At 44.7% G+C, this 17,388-nt stretch overlaps 5 protein-coding genes across 9 annotated transcripts; 3 read left to right on the top strand and 2 right to left on the bottom strand.

The window, feature by feature from the left end:
* Positions 1 to 1,246: 1,246 nt before the first annotated feature.
* On the top strand, positions 1,247 to 6,452 carry BCIN_07g03500 (hypothetical protein). Of its 5 annotated transcripts, none has more exons than XM_024693995.1 (6): positions 1,247 to 1,721; positions 2,253 to 2,903; positions 2,957 to 3,226; positions 3,282 to 3,743; positions 3,794 to 4,115; positions 4,168 to 6,452. In XM_024693995.1, the coding sequence occupies exons 2-6, from the start codon at positions 2,394 to 2,396 to the stop codon at positions 5,571 to 5,573; spliced, it is 2,970 nt and encodes a 989-aa protein (XP_024549783.1). In that variant the 5' UTR covers positions 1,247 to 1,721; positions 2,253 to 2,393; the 3' UTR covers positions 5,574 to 6,452. The 5 variants fall into 5 exon arrangements, with proteins under 5 accessions (XP_024549783.1, XP_024549785.1, XP_024549786.1 ...); XM_024693996.1 differs by having other exon boundaries at positions 1,247 to 1,743; XM_024693994.1 differs by having other exon boundaries at positions 1,247 to 1,743; positions 2,250 to 2,903.
* An 810-nt stretch (positions 6,453 to 7,262) lies between these two features.
* Positions 7,263 to 10,299, top strand: Bcsrm1. The gene is made up of 3 exons (XM_001548887.2): positions 7,263 to 8,143; positions 8,205 to 8,755; positions 8,807 to 10,299. Exons 1-3 carry the CDS (start codon positions 7,816 to 7,818, stop codon positions 9,689 to 9,691), a joined length of 1,764 nt encoding a protein of 587 aa, XP_001548937.1. The 5' UTR covers positions 7,263 to 7,815; the 3' UTR covers positions 9,692 to 10,299.
* Positions 10,300 to 12,081: 1,782 nt separating this feature from the next.
* Positions 12,082 to 13,358, bottom strand: Bchnt2. Its single transcript, XM_024693993.1, has 3 exons — positions 13,169 to 13,358; positions 12,651 to 13,096; positions 12,082 to 12,544 (listed from the first exon to the last, which is right to left on the bottom strand). Exons 1-3 carry the CDS (start codon positions 13,301 to 13,303, stop codon positions 12,457 to 12,459), a joined length of 669 nt encoding a protein of 222 aa, XP_024549782.1. The 5' UTR covers positions 13,304 to 13,358; the 3' UTR covers positions 12,082 to 12,456.
* Positions 13,359 to 14,353: 995 nt separating this feature from the next.
* On the top strand, positions 14,354 to 15,359 carry Bcgst21. Its single transcript, XM_024693992.1, has 3 exons — positions 14,354 to 14,505; positions 14,560 to 14,634; positions 14,725 to 15,359. Exons 1-3 carry the CDS (start codon positions 14,475 to 14,477, stop codon positions 15,267 to 15,269), a joined length of 651 nt encoding a protein of 216 aa, XP_024549781.1. The 5' UTR covers positions 14,354 to 14,474; the 3' UTR covers positions 15,270 to 15,359.
* Positions 15,360 to 15,626: 267 nt separating this feature from the next.
* BCIN_07g03460 (hypothetical protein) lies at positions 15,627 to 17,342 on the bottom strand. The gene is made up of 4 exons (XM_001548891.2): positions 17,243 to 17,342; positions 16,979 to 17,194; positions 16,104 to 16,908; positions 15,627 to 16,055 (listed from the first exon to the last, which is right to left on the bottom strand). The coding sequence occupies exons 1-4, from the start codon at positions 17,260 to 17,262 to the stop codon at positions 15,951 to 15,953; spliced, it is 1,146 nt and encodes a 381-aa protein (XP_001548941.1). The 5' UTR covers positions 17,263 to 17,342; the 3' UTR covers positions 15,627 to 15,950.
* Between the last annotated feature and the right edge of the window lie 46 nt (positions 17,343 to 17,388).

The following is a 17,388-nucleotide window of genomic DNA, read 5'->3' as shown; positions in this document are numbered from 1 at the left end:
CTTCTGCTTATCTCTTCTTTGGAGGTTTGAGGTTTGCGGGCTACGGGTTGCGGATTGGAGGGGTTTCTACTCGAAACTTGGAATGGTTGAAACGGATTTGGGTGGTTTTGTTTTGTGGGGTTGGGATGGGGGTGGGAAGGGAAGAAATGGGAAGAAATGGGAACGAAGGAAAGGAAAGGGAAAGGAAGGGAAAGGATTTTGAAATAGTGTTGATTACAAGTTATCTCTTTTGATTAATATAATGTAATTTATGGTTTATGTTATGATATGATATGATGCGGTACTTGCATGATTGTCGAGAGTACTGTTCATGTACTCGGTAGGTACATAGGTCGCGGTCGAGTGATTGTTGTTAGAGCGGCAACGGGGTGGGAAATTGGTGAGAGGTCTGTAACTTATTACACTTATTATCACGAGTGAGGGATTGAGTGACTGATGTCAAGGTATTTTGGTTGTCATTGTGGGCAGAATCTATCATCGATCGATACACCTCGTGATGTGATGTTGACAAGTGAGACGCAGTGAAGAATAGAAAGGCTCGTCGTTTATTATTACCTGCAGTACCGGAACAAAAGGGCCTCTAAAAGCAAGGAATCTATCTATCTGCAAATGATTCCCTATCGACATCTACCTGGGTGTCTACTAGGGAGATGCAACAACTTCCCCATCCATCCGTCCATCCATTGCATAGAGCAAGTTCTCGCGAGTGGCCGGCGGGTGTCGATCCCTAAACTACTGTTCGTCATTGACTCCAGCTCGTCCAGTTTAATCAAGACCTCCCTAGGTAGTATAGGACAGTATTTGAACTCTCTCTTGCCTTGTTGTTCATTCAGCTATACTGGGTCTTGGCCCCCTAGTTCCTCGACGATTCCTTTCTCCAATCCAATCATATCAAGAAGCTTCAAGCTTTCTCACTATTCACGCTCAGGCACTTAGTTATCTGTTTGCGATACAATTGCGGTGGCATTTGGCTGCAATGCTGGGATCTCGCACAGAAGCTTTCAAACTTTCCCTTATCCATTGACCGAAGTCGAATCAGATCGAAGTGTAAGACTCGAGTGGATTGCCCACATCTTTCTTTGTATCCTTTGTGCATGCATCGTTGTGTCAAACGTACTTACCGGTACATTAACCAAACAAAAAAAAAAAAAAACCAACCCTCGAACACGAACGAGAGCGCAAGCTCACTCACTGCCCTTGCTCACTCGCTTCAAACGATACACTCTGCATTGCGACTTCACCAATTGAAGGGCGAATTGGATGACAGCAATAGCTTCATAACCATCATCGCTGTTGGCTGGGTTGTACGGTATTGGAATAGCACGAAAGTGTAAAGAGGGACTTGTCAATAGCTTTAACCATACATTTCTCTATAGACTGACTACAGGACACCATCACCTCTTTGAACCACCTCCATTATCGTCGAACCATATCTCTTGGAACATTCTCTCTCCACACACACACACTCACACCATATAAACTTTACCAGCACGAATAACGGATTGGACCAACCAGAGGCTAACGTCCAACACTCGAGTCTGCTCTTACTCCTCTTCCTCTTGTTTTTCTTCTCCTCCCCTTCTTCTTCTTCACCAATATTGATACCTTTGCCCTCCATACCAAACAAGTTTCACATTATCTTTCGTGCCTCTTGCACCTCGACATCACGTTGTACTCACCTGGCTGTATTGTACAACTTATCAAGATAAGATACGATTACGGTGCGTGTCTGTTCCTCCGGTGGTGTGTAACTATTTCATTTCCTCAAGGCCTCTGTGCTGGTACCCTGTCCTGTCCATGTATATACGTACCCAACAATTCCAGAATTGATGAGACAGCGATGTAATTGTCAATCATCGGTACCGTGTACACCAAACTCGCTGTATCTTGATTCACTCCAATCTGTTTCCCCTCACTGCACCACGCTTCGTTTTCTTTCCAGTCCCCCCTTTGCTTTAGCCCTTCCCCATCTCTTCATTTCACCGCGATGCCAAACTTTCCATGCTCACGACCAGGTACGCCCAACACAATGCGTACATCCTCCTCGAACTCTCAAACCCAATGGCTTTGCTTTACTTTCCTTTACTTTTGCTTTGTCTCTGGCTGCTTTAACATTCTCTTTCCTCCATTGCCCACGTCGATTTCACTCATCATGCAACACAGACCACTCATCAGCCCCAAACTCTTCGCTTGTCGTTACCGAACCGGTCTGGCTCAATTCATCCAGCTTACTTACTGATCAAAAGCAGCAGGAGCCCAGTCTTTCAACTTACATTATCTCTGGTACCCCAAATATCTTATTTGGTCTACTTCCCTTTGACCTTCTTCGACCCTCCACAACTCATCCCAAATTTGTGTGGTCGAGTTTGTCAACAACGAAACACACAATAAGAATGAATAAATTATCAAACCTCGGTCGCGATATGAGGCACTGGTCAGGCCCAGGATTCGGCATGTCGCGACAAAATCAAATGAATGGCATGTCCTCAATGCCGCCTCACACAAAACCGACTCCTTCACCAGCGCTGGCACCAACCCCTGCGGACTCTACTATCCACTATTCATTCAATATCCCCTTCGCTTCTGATCTCGCCGGTCCAAATACTGAGGATATTCTTTACGCCACGGCCAATGCTGTGCTGAGATGGACACATCCCAAAGACGCGCCCGATGACATTCCTGTCTGGAAGTTACCGGTACACACCTCGAATATCGAAATTCTCTCGAAACTTTGCGCAGCTATTACCAATGGACCTTTGCCTATCTTGGCTGATGTCGCTGTCACCACACCTAAACGTCCCACGGCCTCCCCTGCACAGGTTACAACCGTTACTCTTTCGGGAAGCCCGGAATTGGTACACAAGAGCAGAGAAACGATCTTAAATGATACCCCTATCGCATTGGTATGATTCATACTGCTGCCCCCAGTGATCCCAACGTGCTAATTTCCATGTAGCGTTGTGCAGTCATAGATGTTGACGGAGACTTGATTATTGATTCGGCGGTTCCAGGCTTGAGACAATCTGTCGTTGAACATTTGGACAAAGTTGCTGCGTTCTGCGGTGTTGATATATTCATACTAGGTCCAAAATTTCCTTCGTTGGCTGATGGACTCAGTAGCAATGGTGAGGCTGGAAGAGATCAACGCTGGAGAATAGCAGTCTATGGAGATATGGAGAGCGCTGAACATGGCAAGACGAGAATATTGGTTTACATTGACAGACTAGTACGTTTATGTGTATTAATTAAGGCGAGACTGCACACTGACACTTTTGGTTTAGCTTGGTCGTGTAGCTGATGTAGCATCTCTCGAGCTGTCCCTCCACACTGTCATTTGTGGACGATCCCGAAAGAACATCAAGATGATCGAATCTTCTACTAACACGGCTATCTATTTCCCACCCCCCTTCTCCCAGGTTTACAAATACTGTCCAGAGGGTGCTCAGCGACGAAACCCCGAAGAGATCTTTATTACTGGTGACCGAGCAGAAAACATAGCCGCAGCCAAAAGCAGAATCCACGAACTTGTTAGAATGACGAGGCTCTTCATGAAAGATGCTCATGTGACCGCCGCTAAGATCGACAGCATTCTCCTGACTAGAATGGACAAGGTTCGTAAGATCATGGAGACAAACGGAACATTCATCCAGTTCCCAGCTCTTGCTTCTCAACGCAGCATGATCAGAATCCAAGGAATTGAAGGTCTCCACGTAGAACGAACAGTTCGGGAGCTCATGCTGATGGTAAGTAACACAACTCCATTGCTCTTTGCTTGGGCTAACAAAATTCGCAGGGAGTGCAATTTTACAGCGCGTCGTGGTGGATCCAACAGCCACCAAATCAGCCACCTTTACAACCAGCTCCACCTCAATTGAGGGCAATGTTAGTAGATATCTGTTCATATTCCTCAGCGGATGTGACATACGACAAGCTACAATGGACAATAACTGGTTCCGACGAAGCTGTCAAAGACGCGTTGACTATCATTAGCAACATCCCTTTGAACAAGCGAGGATTCGCCTATCAAATTCGAGTCAAGCTTGAGCTCGCAAATGAGCACAAGGAGTTTGTTAGTGGCAAGAAAAACGGAAAGATTAACAAGATCATGGGCCAAAGTAAGTTTTGCGAAGCTTTTTTCAAATTCGAGTTACTAATTAGTTTGTTTAGGTAACGTACAAATTATATTTGACGGATTCAATGAGTACAACTTTAACATTGATGTTTGCGGAAACAATTACGACCAAATGGTTACCGGTCTTAACCTCGTTGAGCAAGAGATGCCAGCCCAAATATCTTTCCATGTTCCTGATCAATACCATAAGCGCATTATCGGCATTGGTGGTCAACACATTCAAAGAATCATGAAAAAGCACTCGGTTTTTGTTAAATTCTCCAACGTTATGGACCGTGGTGGACCCAATCGTGAGGATGATGATATCAAGGCCGACAATGTCATCTGCCGAACTCCAGCTCGTAATGCTCAAAATCTAGAGCTCGTGAAGGCTGAGATCCTTGACATGGTCGATCGAGTTGATTCAGAGTTCACTTCTCAGACTGTCAATGTTGACCGATTGTACCATCGAGAGCTTTTGACTCGTCTTGACCAAATTGAGGACTTGGAAAAGAAATGGAACTGCAAAGTTCTCTTCCCAAGTACCGAGCAAGCTAGTGACGATGTCACAATCTCCGGACCAGAATGGCAAGTTCCTCATTGTGTTGATGAGTTCCTTGGCATGGTTCCAGATAGTCATGAGCTTGTTTTGGCTCGTACCCCGGAGCTCTTGGAATTCTTGAGCTCCAATGAGTTCAAGACAGAGATGGTGCCAAAGCTCAAGTCTCAATATGTGGTCGAGGTCCAAGTTGATGAAAATTCCTCTGAACTTACTGAGGATAGGAAACCAACAATCATTCTTCTCTGGACTTTTACCAGAAACAATGCAGGCGGAGTTCGAGATGCAATCGAATTCTTGTTCTCCAACATTGCCGCAGCCGGTATTGAAGTCACCACTGTCAAGGGAACAATTCCTCGTCCCAAGTCTGACTCCTTTGAGGAATCCTTACCATTCTTCAATTCTAAACTCTTACAGCATGCTCCTGCACCAATGGCAACTGATTCACCAACCAAGTCTTCGTTTGGTGATGATGTTGCAAGGGAGAGGAGCAACATTTTTGATAAGCTTCGTAAACCTGGTAGCATGTCGTCAATTTCTTCATTCTTGAATGGCCGCAAGAACAGCTCACAATCTCCCGCCGGTTCTTTCTTCAGGAACGGGTCTCGTAACGCATCAAGGACATCTTTGATTTCCATCGAGTCTACACGAAGCTTTAATGCAGACCGTAATCCATGGAACGATAGTGGTGTCAACTTGCCGGACGATGACACCACACCATGGCCAACCCGCCAATTTGGAACTGGCAGTGGCAGTAGCCACGACAACAAGCATCCACACGGGCATCCGGGTGATGCAACACCAAGACATAGCATGAGAGCTTCGACCGATAGTGGTCGCCCTTCAACTTCTAATTCTACAAACTCAGGATACCCCGGTCCAATTGGACCACCGCGTTCTTAAGATATCCACAAAACTATTCCCTTATTTCCTAGATTGTCTTTAAGTATGTCAATTTCGACGTACACAATGGCTGGATATATACCCTGGCGCGCAATACCCCAAATACCACTTTTTTTTTTTTGCTGCTTTGATTGTTTTTCATCTCTCCTTATTCCAATTTGATCTTTCTCTCTTTCTTTTCTGGGCTGTTTTGTTATTTGTGTTGTTTGCGTTTACCGTGCTCCAACTTTTTTTGAGGTGAAGAGAAAAAGCATGCGGGCGCTCTCAGAGACGAACAGAAGACAAGACATTTAGAAGATCTTTCTTGCGTGCTTGACTATTCATGGGAATATTAAGAGGAAATACCTATTTGCTTTTAGGGGCGTGGGATTGATTTTTTACTTTTCGTTTTGGTTGCTACAATATCCTCGACTTTGGTTGTTTTTCGCGTGCGATTTGTTTGGTGGGTTAACAAACAGGTAACTGGGTACATGGGATTGTGAATTGGAAGGTGATTTGTGATGAGGGGATGAGAGATGAGGGATGAGGGATGAGGGATGATTTTTACACTCTTTTTGTTTTGAGTTTGGATGGAGGTATGGGAAAGGAAGAGGCAAGGGATATGCGGGTGGTGGCTTAAGTGAAATCGGAAAGCGGTTTGGTGGGTCGGCGATTCTGCTACAAACAGACAGTCGTAAGGTTCCAATTTGGGGAATCTGGTATGGATCGATGGTTTGGGCATCAGAATCATTCGTTATATGTATTTTGTGGGTGTATGTTATGATACCCTAGAGAAGAATTGTTGTATGTTGAGAATTTGAAAAGTTTGCGAGAATTGAAGTTGATTTGGATAATTATGATGCGATGTGATGTGACCTGAAACGAATCGGAAGGACTACAATCCAATCTACGTTGTGCTCAAGGCATCGGCGTGTACTTGACAATTGTGTATGTCTAGATGTCTAGATGCCTAGATGCCTAGATGGTTTTACCTAGTTCGAATGATCTAGACATGGTATCGGAGTGGAGTTGGAAGTGGATTATGGATGAGAGATATGGGGTTGGAGGTGGGGAGTGGAGAATGGAGAATAGAGAATGGGGTTTGGAAGGCGGAGGTGGGGTGGGGAGGGAAGGGGAGCGGAACAGGTGAGGGAGGGCGGAGAAGGGTAAAGAAGAGGATAGGGTAGGGCAGAGCACATTGATGCGGTGGCGAGTGTTAGGCAGAGCATGATATTACACAACATATTGACATATAATTTTGTGGTGGCTAGGCAGTCATAGTTTATGTGCGAGATTGAATGACTGGGTTTTGAGATAGATGTGCAATATGTCTATTTACATGGTTATATGTTATATAGTGTGTGTGGTATGATGTGATACTATGATATAAGGAGGTAGCTTGCTTGGACTTGCTGGATGGTGGGAGAGATCTTTGTGGACGGGTAGCTAGGTGGGTGAGTGAGTAGATAGGTGGCTAGATAGGTAGGTAAGAATATCAGGATCTTTTACTCGCGGGATCTTGCTGTGATTGGGGCTCGTGGGATGGATGAGGGTTAGGCTGGCTGTTTTGGATGAGTCGAGGATCGAGGTTGAGATGTTGAGGAACCGTGGGTGTGACAAGTTGTATGAGGATGAGGATAAGGAGGCTTATAGCCTTACACCTATCTGTCTAGGTGAGTAATATGACCATACCTATCTACTATCTGGGTAGGTACCACACCATGCCGTACGCGAGTAGCCCAGTAGACAACAGTAATATGAGAGTACAATGACTAAGCATGACGTCGACGCCTCGTTGGATCAAATGATTCATCATTTTGGTGCGGCTTAAAACCCATTTCACCGCTAACCAAATGAGTACTGCCTAGCGTGACTAATCCCTGAGCTTCCATCTATATACGTCGATCCCTTGCAATAATAAACAATTCCACCTCCACCCACAATCCCACAAATCCCACACAATCATCGATTCAATTCAATTTGCAAGGTTTCTACTTCTACCATCTTGCTTATTTCTTCAATTGCAATTGTGCTTGGTATTTCAAGCTTTTTAAGATCAATCAATCCATCAGTTGCATTCCAAAGGATTCTTTTGATTGCTCTTCAGCACTCGATATATTCTCGAAAGTTCTCGAGCTTTTTGTATTCTTCGATTTTTTGCGACGCGTCTTTTGAAGCATCTCATACAAAGATTCAGCAATACATAGCACCTTGCCCTTACGACAAACAAGCAATCCATCCATACCAGATACCCGGACCAACAATGGCTGGCCGCAAAACTAAAGCTGCAGCTGCAGTCACATCTCCCGCCAATGTCGGTGTAAAACGAACCACGGCGTCTCGTACTTCTGTTCCTGCACCAGCAAAACCATCAAAAGTAACTAAGAAGCCAGCTAAGAAGGTTGCCACTACCAAAGCTGCTGCCGCTAAGGTTGCAAAGGCTGCTGCTAAACCCGCCCCCAAGAAGACCGCCAAGAAGCCAGTTCCTAAAAAATCAAAGGTCACGTCTAAGCCAGCTTCAGAGGAGGATGCCGAGATGGAGAACGAGGAAGATGTCGAGACTGCTGGAAGTGACAAAGAGGAAACACCAGGTAAATTCATTCTTGACTTGATCAATACAATTTTAGGAACGCGTCTGACATTTATTCACAGCACCACCAAAACCTGTTGTCAGCAGAAAAAGAAGTCGAACTCAAGAATCGGAATCCTTGCCCGTTGCAAAGAAGCTTAAGATCGGCGCTAGCATCAACATCCCACCTACTGAACGACTCGATGTTTATGTTTTTGGCAGTGGAGAAAACAACGAGTTGGGTTTGGGTGCAAATAAGATCAATGGCAAAGCACCCACAAATGTCATGCGACCACGTTACAATCCCCTTCTCAAGGGCGTTACCCAAGTTGCTGTCGGCGGTATGCACTGCGTTGCGTTGACTGATGACCAAAGAATCTTGACATGGGGAGTGTCAGATGGAGGATCTTTGGGTCGTGATACTAGCTCATACGAAGCACCGGCCAAAGATGTAGATGCAGACTCTGATTCTGAGGATGAGGAAGATATCGTTCTCAACCCACTTGAAAGCACTCCAACGGCCATCTCCACTGAGTTTCTCGATGGAAGAAAGGTCGCCCAGGTAATTGCCTGTGACTCCTCTAGCTTCGTGCTCACTGAAGACGGCTATGTATACGGTTGGGGTTCGTTTGTTGTAAGTAATCTTTCCGCGCCCTTCATTCTTCAAGTAGACTGACAACAGTAGGGAAATGATGGTATCATCGGTTTTACTGCTGAAGGCGCGTCAATGGCGGCCAAAGAACGTGACGGTGATCTCAAGAAGAAGTTCCAGATTCAGGCAGAGCCCATGCTTATTCCCGGATTAAAGAACATCAAGTCATTGGCTCGTGGAAGCAACCATGTCATGGCTCTCGATAACAAGGGAACGGTTTTCACCTGGGGAGCTTGCGAGCAAAACCAGCTCGGTAGACGAGTCAATAACCGTTTTAAATTCGCTGCACTTACTCCAACGCCAATTTTAAAGAAGTGCAAGTCAATTGCTGGAGGTTCCTTTCATTCCTTTGCCATTAACACCAAAGGCCAAGTCCTCTCGTGGGGTTTAAACAATTATGGCCAGACCGGTATTGCCTCAAACGCCGGTGGTGATGATGCGTTCATCCATAATCCAACTGTTGTTAAGGGATTTGAGGGCTTTGATGTCAAGCAAATTAAAGGTTGTTTTCAGCACACAATCGCCTGTACTGAGAAGCAGGAGGTTTTGGTTGTTGGGCGATGTGACGAAGGTCAGACTGGCCTTGATCTGACTAGTGTTGACCAAGATACTGTCATCGTTAGCCCCACCACCTCTAAGCCAGCTATTCTCAAGGCTCTAACCGTTGTTCCTGGTGTCAAAGCCACTTTTGTAGCTGGTGCAATCGATAACAGCATTGTTCTGACAGAAGATGGCAAAGTATGGGCGTGGGGATATGGTGAGAACTACAGGATTGGTCTAGGCAGTGATGATACTGTCCGGACACCCACTCTCATTGAGAACTCTGCCATCAAGGGTAAGAAGATTACCTTTGCTGGTTGCGGAGGCCAATTTAGTGTCATTGCTGGACCTGAGGTCACAATGAGCAGCGACAACTAGGCCAAGAAGCGCGTGGAGACGGGACGAGTGAAGGATTATTTTCTGTATTACGATAACGATTTATGTTTGTGAACGAATGAATACCATGCTGCGTTGCGTTTTTGGCTTCTAAGGGACAACAGTTCTGAATCCTTCTACGCCATAACCAATCCAGCTCGAACTCAGTCTTCCAACGTATATTGGACATCGAAAATGCACCTACTTTGATTCTGAGGGACTGCCCTTGATGGGTCTCTGGTTTTCACCCAGGACTTTGATCCGGATTCATCAAGGCATGCTTCCTCATTACTAAAGTAGGTGTATTTAGATATCAAATATAGAACGGAAGGGTGATAATAGAGAGGGTTGGTAGTGTGTAGAAGGAGAATGGCTGTTGGTCGCCTATTTAATAGAGATTTGGATGGCGTTTTTTTCTTTTCATTGGTGTTAGTAGATTCTTTGAGAAAGCATTGCATATAACAGGATAGATGCATTGGGTGGTTAGATGGGCGTTCTTAATAAAAGTAATTGGTCTAAATTCAGACTAGATAGATACGACGTTCATTGTAGGATTACAACTGCATAGTGTATACCTGTGCATAATAAAGAAAGGATTAATAAAAGTATCAGGCTTTGCTTTGTGTTCTGGGTGACTTTGAGAGGTGAACTTGATCGAGAAATGGAAGAATGATGAAGGAGATATATTGCAGGGAAGTTTCAGCACGTAGAAACTGGTAAACTTGATGTAGGGATGAATAAGGGAAAAAGAAAGAAACGCAGTTGAAATTTCACGGTCGATGAAGAGTAAAACACAAAGAGAGCGGTTGATCAAATTTTCGATGTCGTTGAAGAGGGGAAGGCGGATATTTCAAAAGGGGTCTTGGTGTAGTTGATGGAAATTTGATTTTGATTTTGATTGTGAGAATGGTAATCAGATTTGGAATTCATGGCTAGCCTTTTGAAGTCATGTTTATGTGATATTGGAGATTTTTTTCTTTTTTTTTTTTGGTGGTGGTGGTTTTTGTGCTGGTGGTTTTGGTCGTGTCGATTGATTGATTGATTATTTTGACTTGTTTTCAGAATGTGTGTGTATGGAGAGAAAAGAAAAGGAAAAGAAAAGAGAAGATGTGGTTGAGAGAGATATATGAGTGAGTGAGTGAGTGAGTGAGTAGCTTAAAAGAATTTGTGGGTTTATTGTGAAGCTCTTGAGTATATTGATGATGGTGATGATATATTTCGCTTTTAGAAAAGTTCTCTAGGGAATAGAAGATGTTTTTTTTTTGCCATGAAGTGACGTGATGTGATGTGATGTGATATGATATTGCATCGAGCGAGCAATATCTATCCTCTCTCTATAACCCCGCCCGATCCACGCCCACCCTATCCCCCCTACCCATCATCCTTTCTCTCAAATCCCCCAACACTAAAGCAACCAAACATACCCCGCTCTTCTGCACACACCACCTCTTCTTTCCCATTTCCAATCCTGCACTTCCCTCTATCGCCTGCAGAACGCATTGGATTCCCTCGCGTGCTGATTCAAGGACGATATATACGCCTGATGTGTCTGCGGGTAAACTTTGTGTTCTCCGGTCGTCGCAGTGGAATTTGGTGGGGAGGGTGGTGCAGGGAGGGGAGAGGAAGGCGGTGTGGTGGTGGGAAGGTGGGGGGGATTGTTGGAGAATGAGGAGAGGGAGGAGGAAAACATTCAGGATTTGTTGGTAGGAAAGTGGAGGGTGTACTTGTAGGGTTGGTTGGGGAAGGTAGGGAGGAGTGTGCTGATGCTGATGGTGGTAATGGATGTGTAGGGCCAGATGGGAATTGCGAGGGTAGAAGGGGGGAGTGAGGAGATGATGAATGCGATGAGTGGGTTTGGGGGTGAGATATTAGTGTCATATTTGAAGAGGTCGGGGTTTGGAATATTCGTGATAAGCGCGGGAGATACTGGAGAAAACGGATGGAAGATCGTGGATCCTGACTATTGAGTCGAATTAACTTGATGGTAGAATTGAAAGCCTACAGCTGGATTAAATATCTTCGTACACTCATAGTAATAAGGGAGTATAAGAAGATATTTAATCCAGCTAAAGGAACGTCAAGTACACACGGAGGCCTATTTGACTAAATTTAAGCTTAAGCAGTGAATGGGTTTTGAAGTTGGTTGCTAGACCCGCAGTAAGAGCTGACTGACTCCGCCACCTTTTCATCAGGGTGCTACTACATTCCGAAGGTATTTGTGTATTAATGATGCACAAGAATCAGCGAAAGCGACAGGAGCATTCCTCGCTACGAATAGAATGAGCAGTGGCGCCGCACTTGCGGAATTACTTGGACGCATGCACGATTTCTAGATATCACATTTGCTCTTGAGATTACAACCAGAGATTGGGTTTGACATAAGAGAAGAGCGATGTTGAATGATAAATCCCATTTATTATTCTTATATATGAGCAGCACTTCTATCGTTGGAAAGCGGGTTCAGCCAAGCGCCGCGAGTGGTCGTAGCGAGCTTGTGGGTTGAGGATGGGATGGGCGAAACGACGAGATGGAATTTGTGATCTACGTGGATGGGGTTCAATAAGGGGCTGGAAATAATGAGCATGAGTAGAAGCAGAGCTGGAGATGGATTTTCGCCGCTGAATAATAACTGGAAAAGTGTAGATATACTGTGTATTGCTTGTTGTAAAAAGAGAATTGATGGTTTGGAGATCACTAGATCTTATAATAGCCATGGAAACATTGACGTCTATTTATTTAGCTGGGAGTTTTACGACTTTGATAATTATTCATTGATCGTGTTGCTCCATCTCACTGTACCCCAGCTTTTGCATCTGCTCTCTAAAAAGAGCGGCTTCCTGGTTCATCACCTCCGCACTGCATCATCAAAAATCAATCAGTAAGTCACAACCCTAACACCTGGATCCATCACCAAGACAAAAATTCCCAAGAAAAAGGCATTTGAAACAAAATCCAGACTCACCTTCTTGGCAACCTATCCTCGTCATCCACCCTTGGGAATTTTCCTTTCTGCGCCGGTCTCTCCCCCAGCTGTGCAGCTCGATCCCAAAGTCCACCCCCCAAGTTTCCCTCCTCTCCCTGCAACTTGTCATAAATCCCATCTCCAATCGTCGCGCTCTCTTTCGTGCGCGGTATGACATGACAGTGAAAATGCGGTACCGTTTGACCACTCTCCGGCCCATCTTGAATTGCAATATTGAAGGAACCTTCGCTGAGATTTTGGCCCGGGAAATAATGAGCCGCGAGCATCTTTTGCACTTTCTGCGTCGTCGAAAAGATATCGTCGAGCTCGGCACGTGAGAGATCTGTCATGCGTGGGTGGTGCTGGTAAGGGATCACGAGCACGTGGCCGGGGAGGATGGGCTTGATGTTTACGAGACAGTAGCAATAGCTTGATTTGTGGAAGACCTGGAATGAAGTTAGGAAGGAAGTTTAGAGATCCGCATTGTGGTTTGAGTCTCTCGCTCGTATCCGACTTGCCTGATCCGTGACTTCGAATTTCCCAAAATGTATCAGGGTTTTGGGGGGTGTGCTGGAGGTCATAGTGCGGGATTGGAGGTGGAGAGATGAAAATCCTACGAGTCGTATTCGATGGAATGCTGGTCGTATGATCATATCCTGAATATCATAGAATTGGTTGGATTAAAAGGGGATATGGTTTATCTGACTCGTGAGATGAATTGACATACGAGGGAAAGGAGAGTTCTCTGTCTGGTGTGGCGCTTTTCTGCTTAGTCATGATGAATGCCGGCACGAACATCAGTGGGTGCATAGACTAACGAGACTCTTCTGAACTTTCAAATTTTATGATAAATTCATTCTTCGATTCTTTGATATCAAAATCTATTTTGTTATGATTCAATCTGTAAGCAAATATCACATTAATTTTCAAAATATCTGTGTTCTGTCAGTTCATACACCCACTTGTGGCAGGGCTAATCTTCTGCAGCTGCAAGATTTTGACTTCCTCATAACATCAATATCAATAACAACATGGATACCAAGTGGAGGTATTGGTACATTTCGCAAGTGCTTTGTGAATTATCTGATGTTTCCTTAGAAGTTAAAGAAGACAGCTGATTGCATTCGAACACAAATCCGCCCAGGAAATTATTTTCAGATAGCCTTGATCAGTGAAAGGGGCTACATATAATTTGACAATGAACCACAACGCAAGCTGAAGTCTGCTGCTTGTGAGAACAGTACGCTTAGTTAAATTTATCTCTTCACTCATTCCGCGTTTCTAGCACTCAAAAACGGATCATGGGAATTTATATACACTTTCCCCGCTGCTCAAGAGACCTACACCGATGTCCACTTATTGCGGAGGGTTTCATATGCTTTCCAAGAATTCTGCCATCTCCATCGGCGTTTTGCTTGGAGATGGTAATGATTATATATACATCTGTGAATTCACGGTGAATGTATTGGAGATTTGTAATCATCACCACCTGTGTGCGAGGGCGCAAATCGTGAGATTAAAGTCTTGATTTTGTAATCAATCATGGAGACATTGGCAAGAGACTCAAAAAACCTTCCCTAGCTCCACGGAGGGTTTTCGATTCATAGCAACGGGGAATACGGAAGGTTTGTTACTGTTCGATGTCTGAAGTTGTCGCTACTCGGTGGAGGGTAGTTCCCACACGAGATCACGATGACGACGACGACATTATTATAAAAATATAACAAAACTTCCTCAATTTCTCTTCTCGAATCCTGTTTGAGATAGCTTGTTCACATATCAAATAATCACAAAAAAAAAAGTAAACTCCATTCATTCATCAATATGACTCAACCAATCACTCTCTACAGCCACAGTAAGTCGAAATCATGAGATACAAACACCAAGCACAATACTGACCACAAGACAGTAACTGGGCCCAATCCATGGAAAGTCTCCATCATTCTAGAAGAACTCAAAATCCCATACACCACCAAATTCCTAGGTTCGCTCCACCATTCAATCCCTCCTTACCCCACCCTCCAACCCCCGACCTAACCCCCCCTCCCTTCAGATTTCTCCGACCTCAAAAAAGAACCCTATGAAACCCTCAACCCCAACGGCCGCGTCCCCGCCATAACCGACCCCAACACCTCGCTCACCCTCTGGGAATCCGGCGCCATAATCGAATACCTCATCGACACCTACGACCAAACCACCCAACTAAGCTACACCAGCTCTCCCGAACGCTACCACACAAAACAATGGCTACATTTCCAAATGTCCGGCCAAGGACCCTACTTCGGGCAAGCCCACTGGTTTACAAAAATGCACAGCGAGAAAGTGGATAGCGTTATCGACCGTTTTCTGGCACAGATCAAACGCGTCTTGTACGTATTGGATAGACATCTGAAGGGGAAAGAATGGTTGGTGGGTGATAAATGCACATATGCTGATCTATCATTTGTGATGTGGAACGAGGGGATCCCGTGGATTTTTGGTGACCGCGCAGGAGAGTTGGAGATGGAGAAGGATTATCCCAATTTCTTTGCGTGGCATACGAGACTGATGGAGAGACCTTCTGTGAAAAAGGTCTTTGAGGATAAGGCGGCTGCTAAGAGTGGTGAATTGCCGCTTTGAGGGAATGGAAGACCCGTGGTTGGTCACTCTGACGAGCCATATATTGGATCTCAATACAATGTTCGATAGTGTTGAATACTGAATTAATTAGAAAATTGAACTGAGTGAGAATATTAAATGCTATTGGATTGTTCCGCTTTTTCTATACGGAAACTTGACAGTAAATTGTTCAATGCCAGACTATGAGCATTGGACTGAAAATTGATTATGAAGGCGAGACAAGATACTGAAATAAAGTTTTAGTTCAAGGTTATGTAATTGTATAACCTGTGCTAATCTTTTTCATCTACACATAGTTGCTTGTAATTTAGTACCATGTCCTAGTAGGGATTCATGCTATCACATCACATCATGAAATGAGAGTAGGTATAACGAGACTGTAATGATATTCTAGGCTAAAACGAATTACAAAAGCCCTACAATACCATTCGTATCCCTTTCAAAAAATCATCCAATTAAAACCATTCTCAATCTGTAGAAACGAGCCGTAGAGAAAGGAAGCAAAAGAAGAACCCATAAAAAGCCCTTCTTCACGGCTCCTCCTGCTTTCGCAGAAGCAGGTAAACGATTGTTATGTTAATGCGCAATATTCAAGACTATAAATATAAGCATTGGCCAACTTCTATATTATCATGAGGCCCTCATTTGTAATCTTTGGAATCTGTATACTTCGCATTGCTTCTACAAGATGAAGGTTGATTCACCAAAGAGTGTGCCTTGCTCCTCTACGGCTGCCTCTCCGTCCTTAATCTTGAGGACGAGGGAGTTGGTTGGGGGGATAGCCCACTATAAAATGTTAACATCAATAAATTAAAACGCCGCCTGATAGCTTACCTGGTAACAGAAAGGTCTGGTTCCCACAACCCCTCCAACAACCGATTTGATGAAGCTGGGAATGTGTGATAGAATATCAACTCTGTCTGTTCTTTCCCCGAGCGGTCCACTCAGAATTGCAGAGAATTCACCAGATTTGCTCTTGCCTTCCCATTTATACTCAGCTGAGATGGGTTCGGGCCACATAGTCTCTGGGTCTTCCTTCGACTCAGTATGCTTTACAGTGTTGGTAGCACCGGCGTATACGATCTCGCCGTCCTTCACAATACCTCCAACATTCACAGATGTGTGGCCGTAAGAAGCAGGGGTTGTGAACTCCATCATGATAGCGGAGTAGGTAGGTGTTTGGAAAGTCACAAAATTCCATTTTGCAGCAGCATGGTGAGGCTTCATGCCTTGGATAGCGTGAATGAAAATTCCGCGTCCTTTGAAGTCGTAGTTCTTCTCGGGTGTGGTAATTGTACCGGTGACGGTGCAACGAGGCCAGAATCGATGTCTCATCTCTCCCCATGGTGCGGCGGGATCAGTACCGTAGTAGGTAGTTCCATTCTCTCCCACCTGGAAGCCAGGGGCCGCGCGCTTGAATACAAGGTTAACAAGCCCAGACTCATTACGAGCGGCTTTGATGGTGTATTCGTCACCAGCTTCGTTCAAAGCGATGGAAAGGCCGTCGGCGTAGAACGAAACCATTTCTTCGTCAAAGCCATAGTTTTCGAGTGCATCTGAAAGCCAGAGATGGTCAGACTGTTTTGGGCCTTTGTGGTTGAATACTTTGACGTTCAGTTGACAAGTTGTTCGAAGTCCGCTGCATCCGGCGTTAGTGTAATGTTACCTTGACGTGTGATGCATCTCATAAGTGCACGGGTCAAACATACGCCACATTGTTGTAAATCATCTGAACAGATGCGACTTTACCCTCATCTGAGATCATATAGAAGGTCTGAGTCTCTACATTTGTACTCTCTAGAGCCTTCCATTTCAAATCGTTCTTCGTCAACTCGGTGTAGGGAGTTTTCTCAGCTTGAGCTGTTACCGTGCGAATACCTGCAGAACCATACTCTGGCTCCTCAGTTCCCACGACATTTGCGAGTCTGTGAATTTTAGCAGGTGGCTTTATCAAATATTAGGGAGAGGCACACGTCTGTTTAAACCAATTCATCGTGTTTTGGGTTGTCAAGGATATCTTTTTGGGTTGTGTTTAGGATGTTTTAATTAAGAGGAAATCCTTCTCCGAAGTCCACGGTGACACATGATGTGTGAACTAAGAAATAAGGTTATAAGCTTA

Source organism: Botrytis cinerea, chromosome 7 (assembly GCF_000143535.2).
Source record: "Botrytis cinerea B05.10 chromosome 7, complete sequence".
NCBI lineage: Eukaryota > Fungi > Ascomycota > Leotiomycetes > Helotiales > Sclerotiniaceae > Botrytis > Botrytis cinerea.
This window is presented reverse-complemented; position numbering and strand designations above follow the sequence as displayed.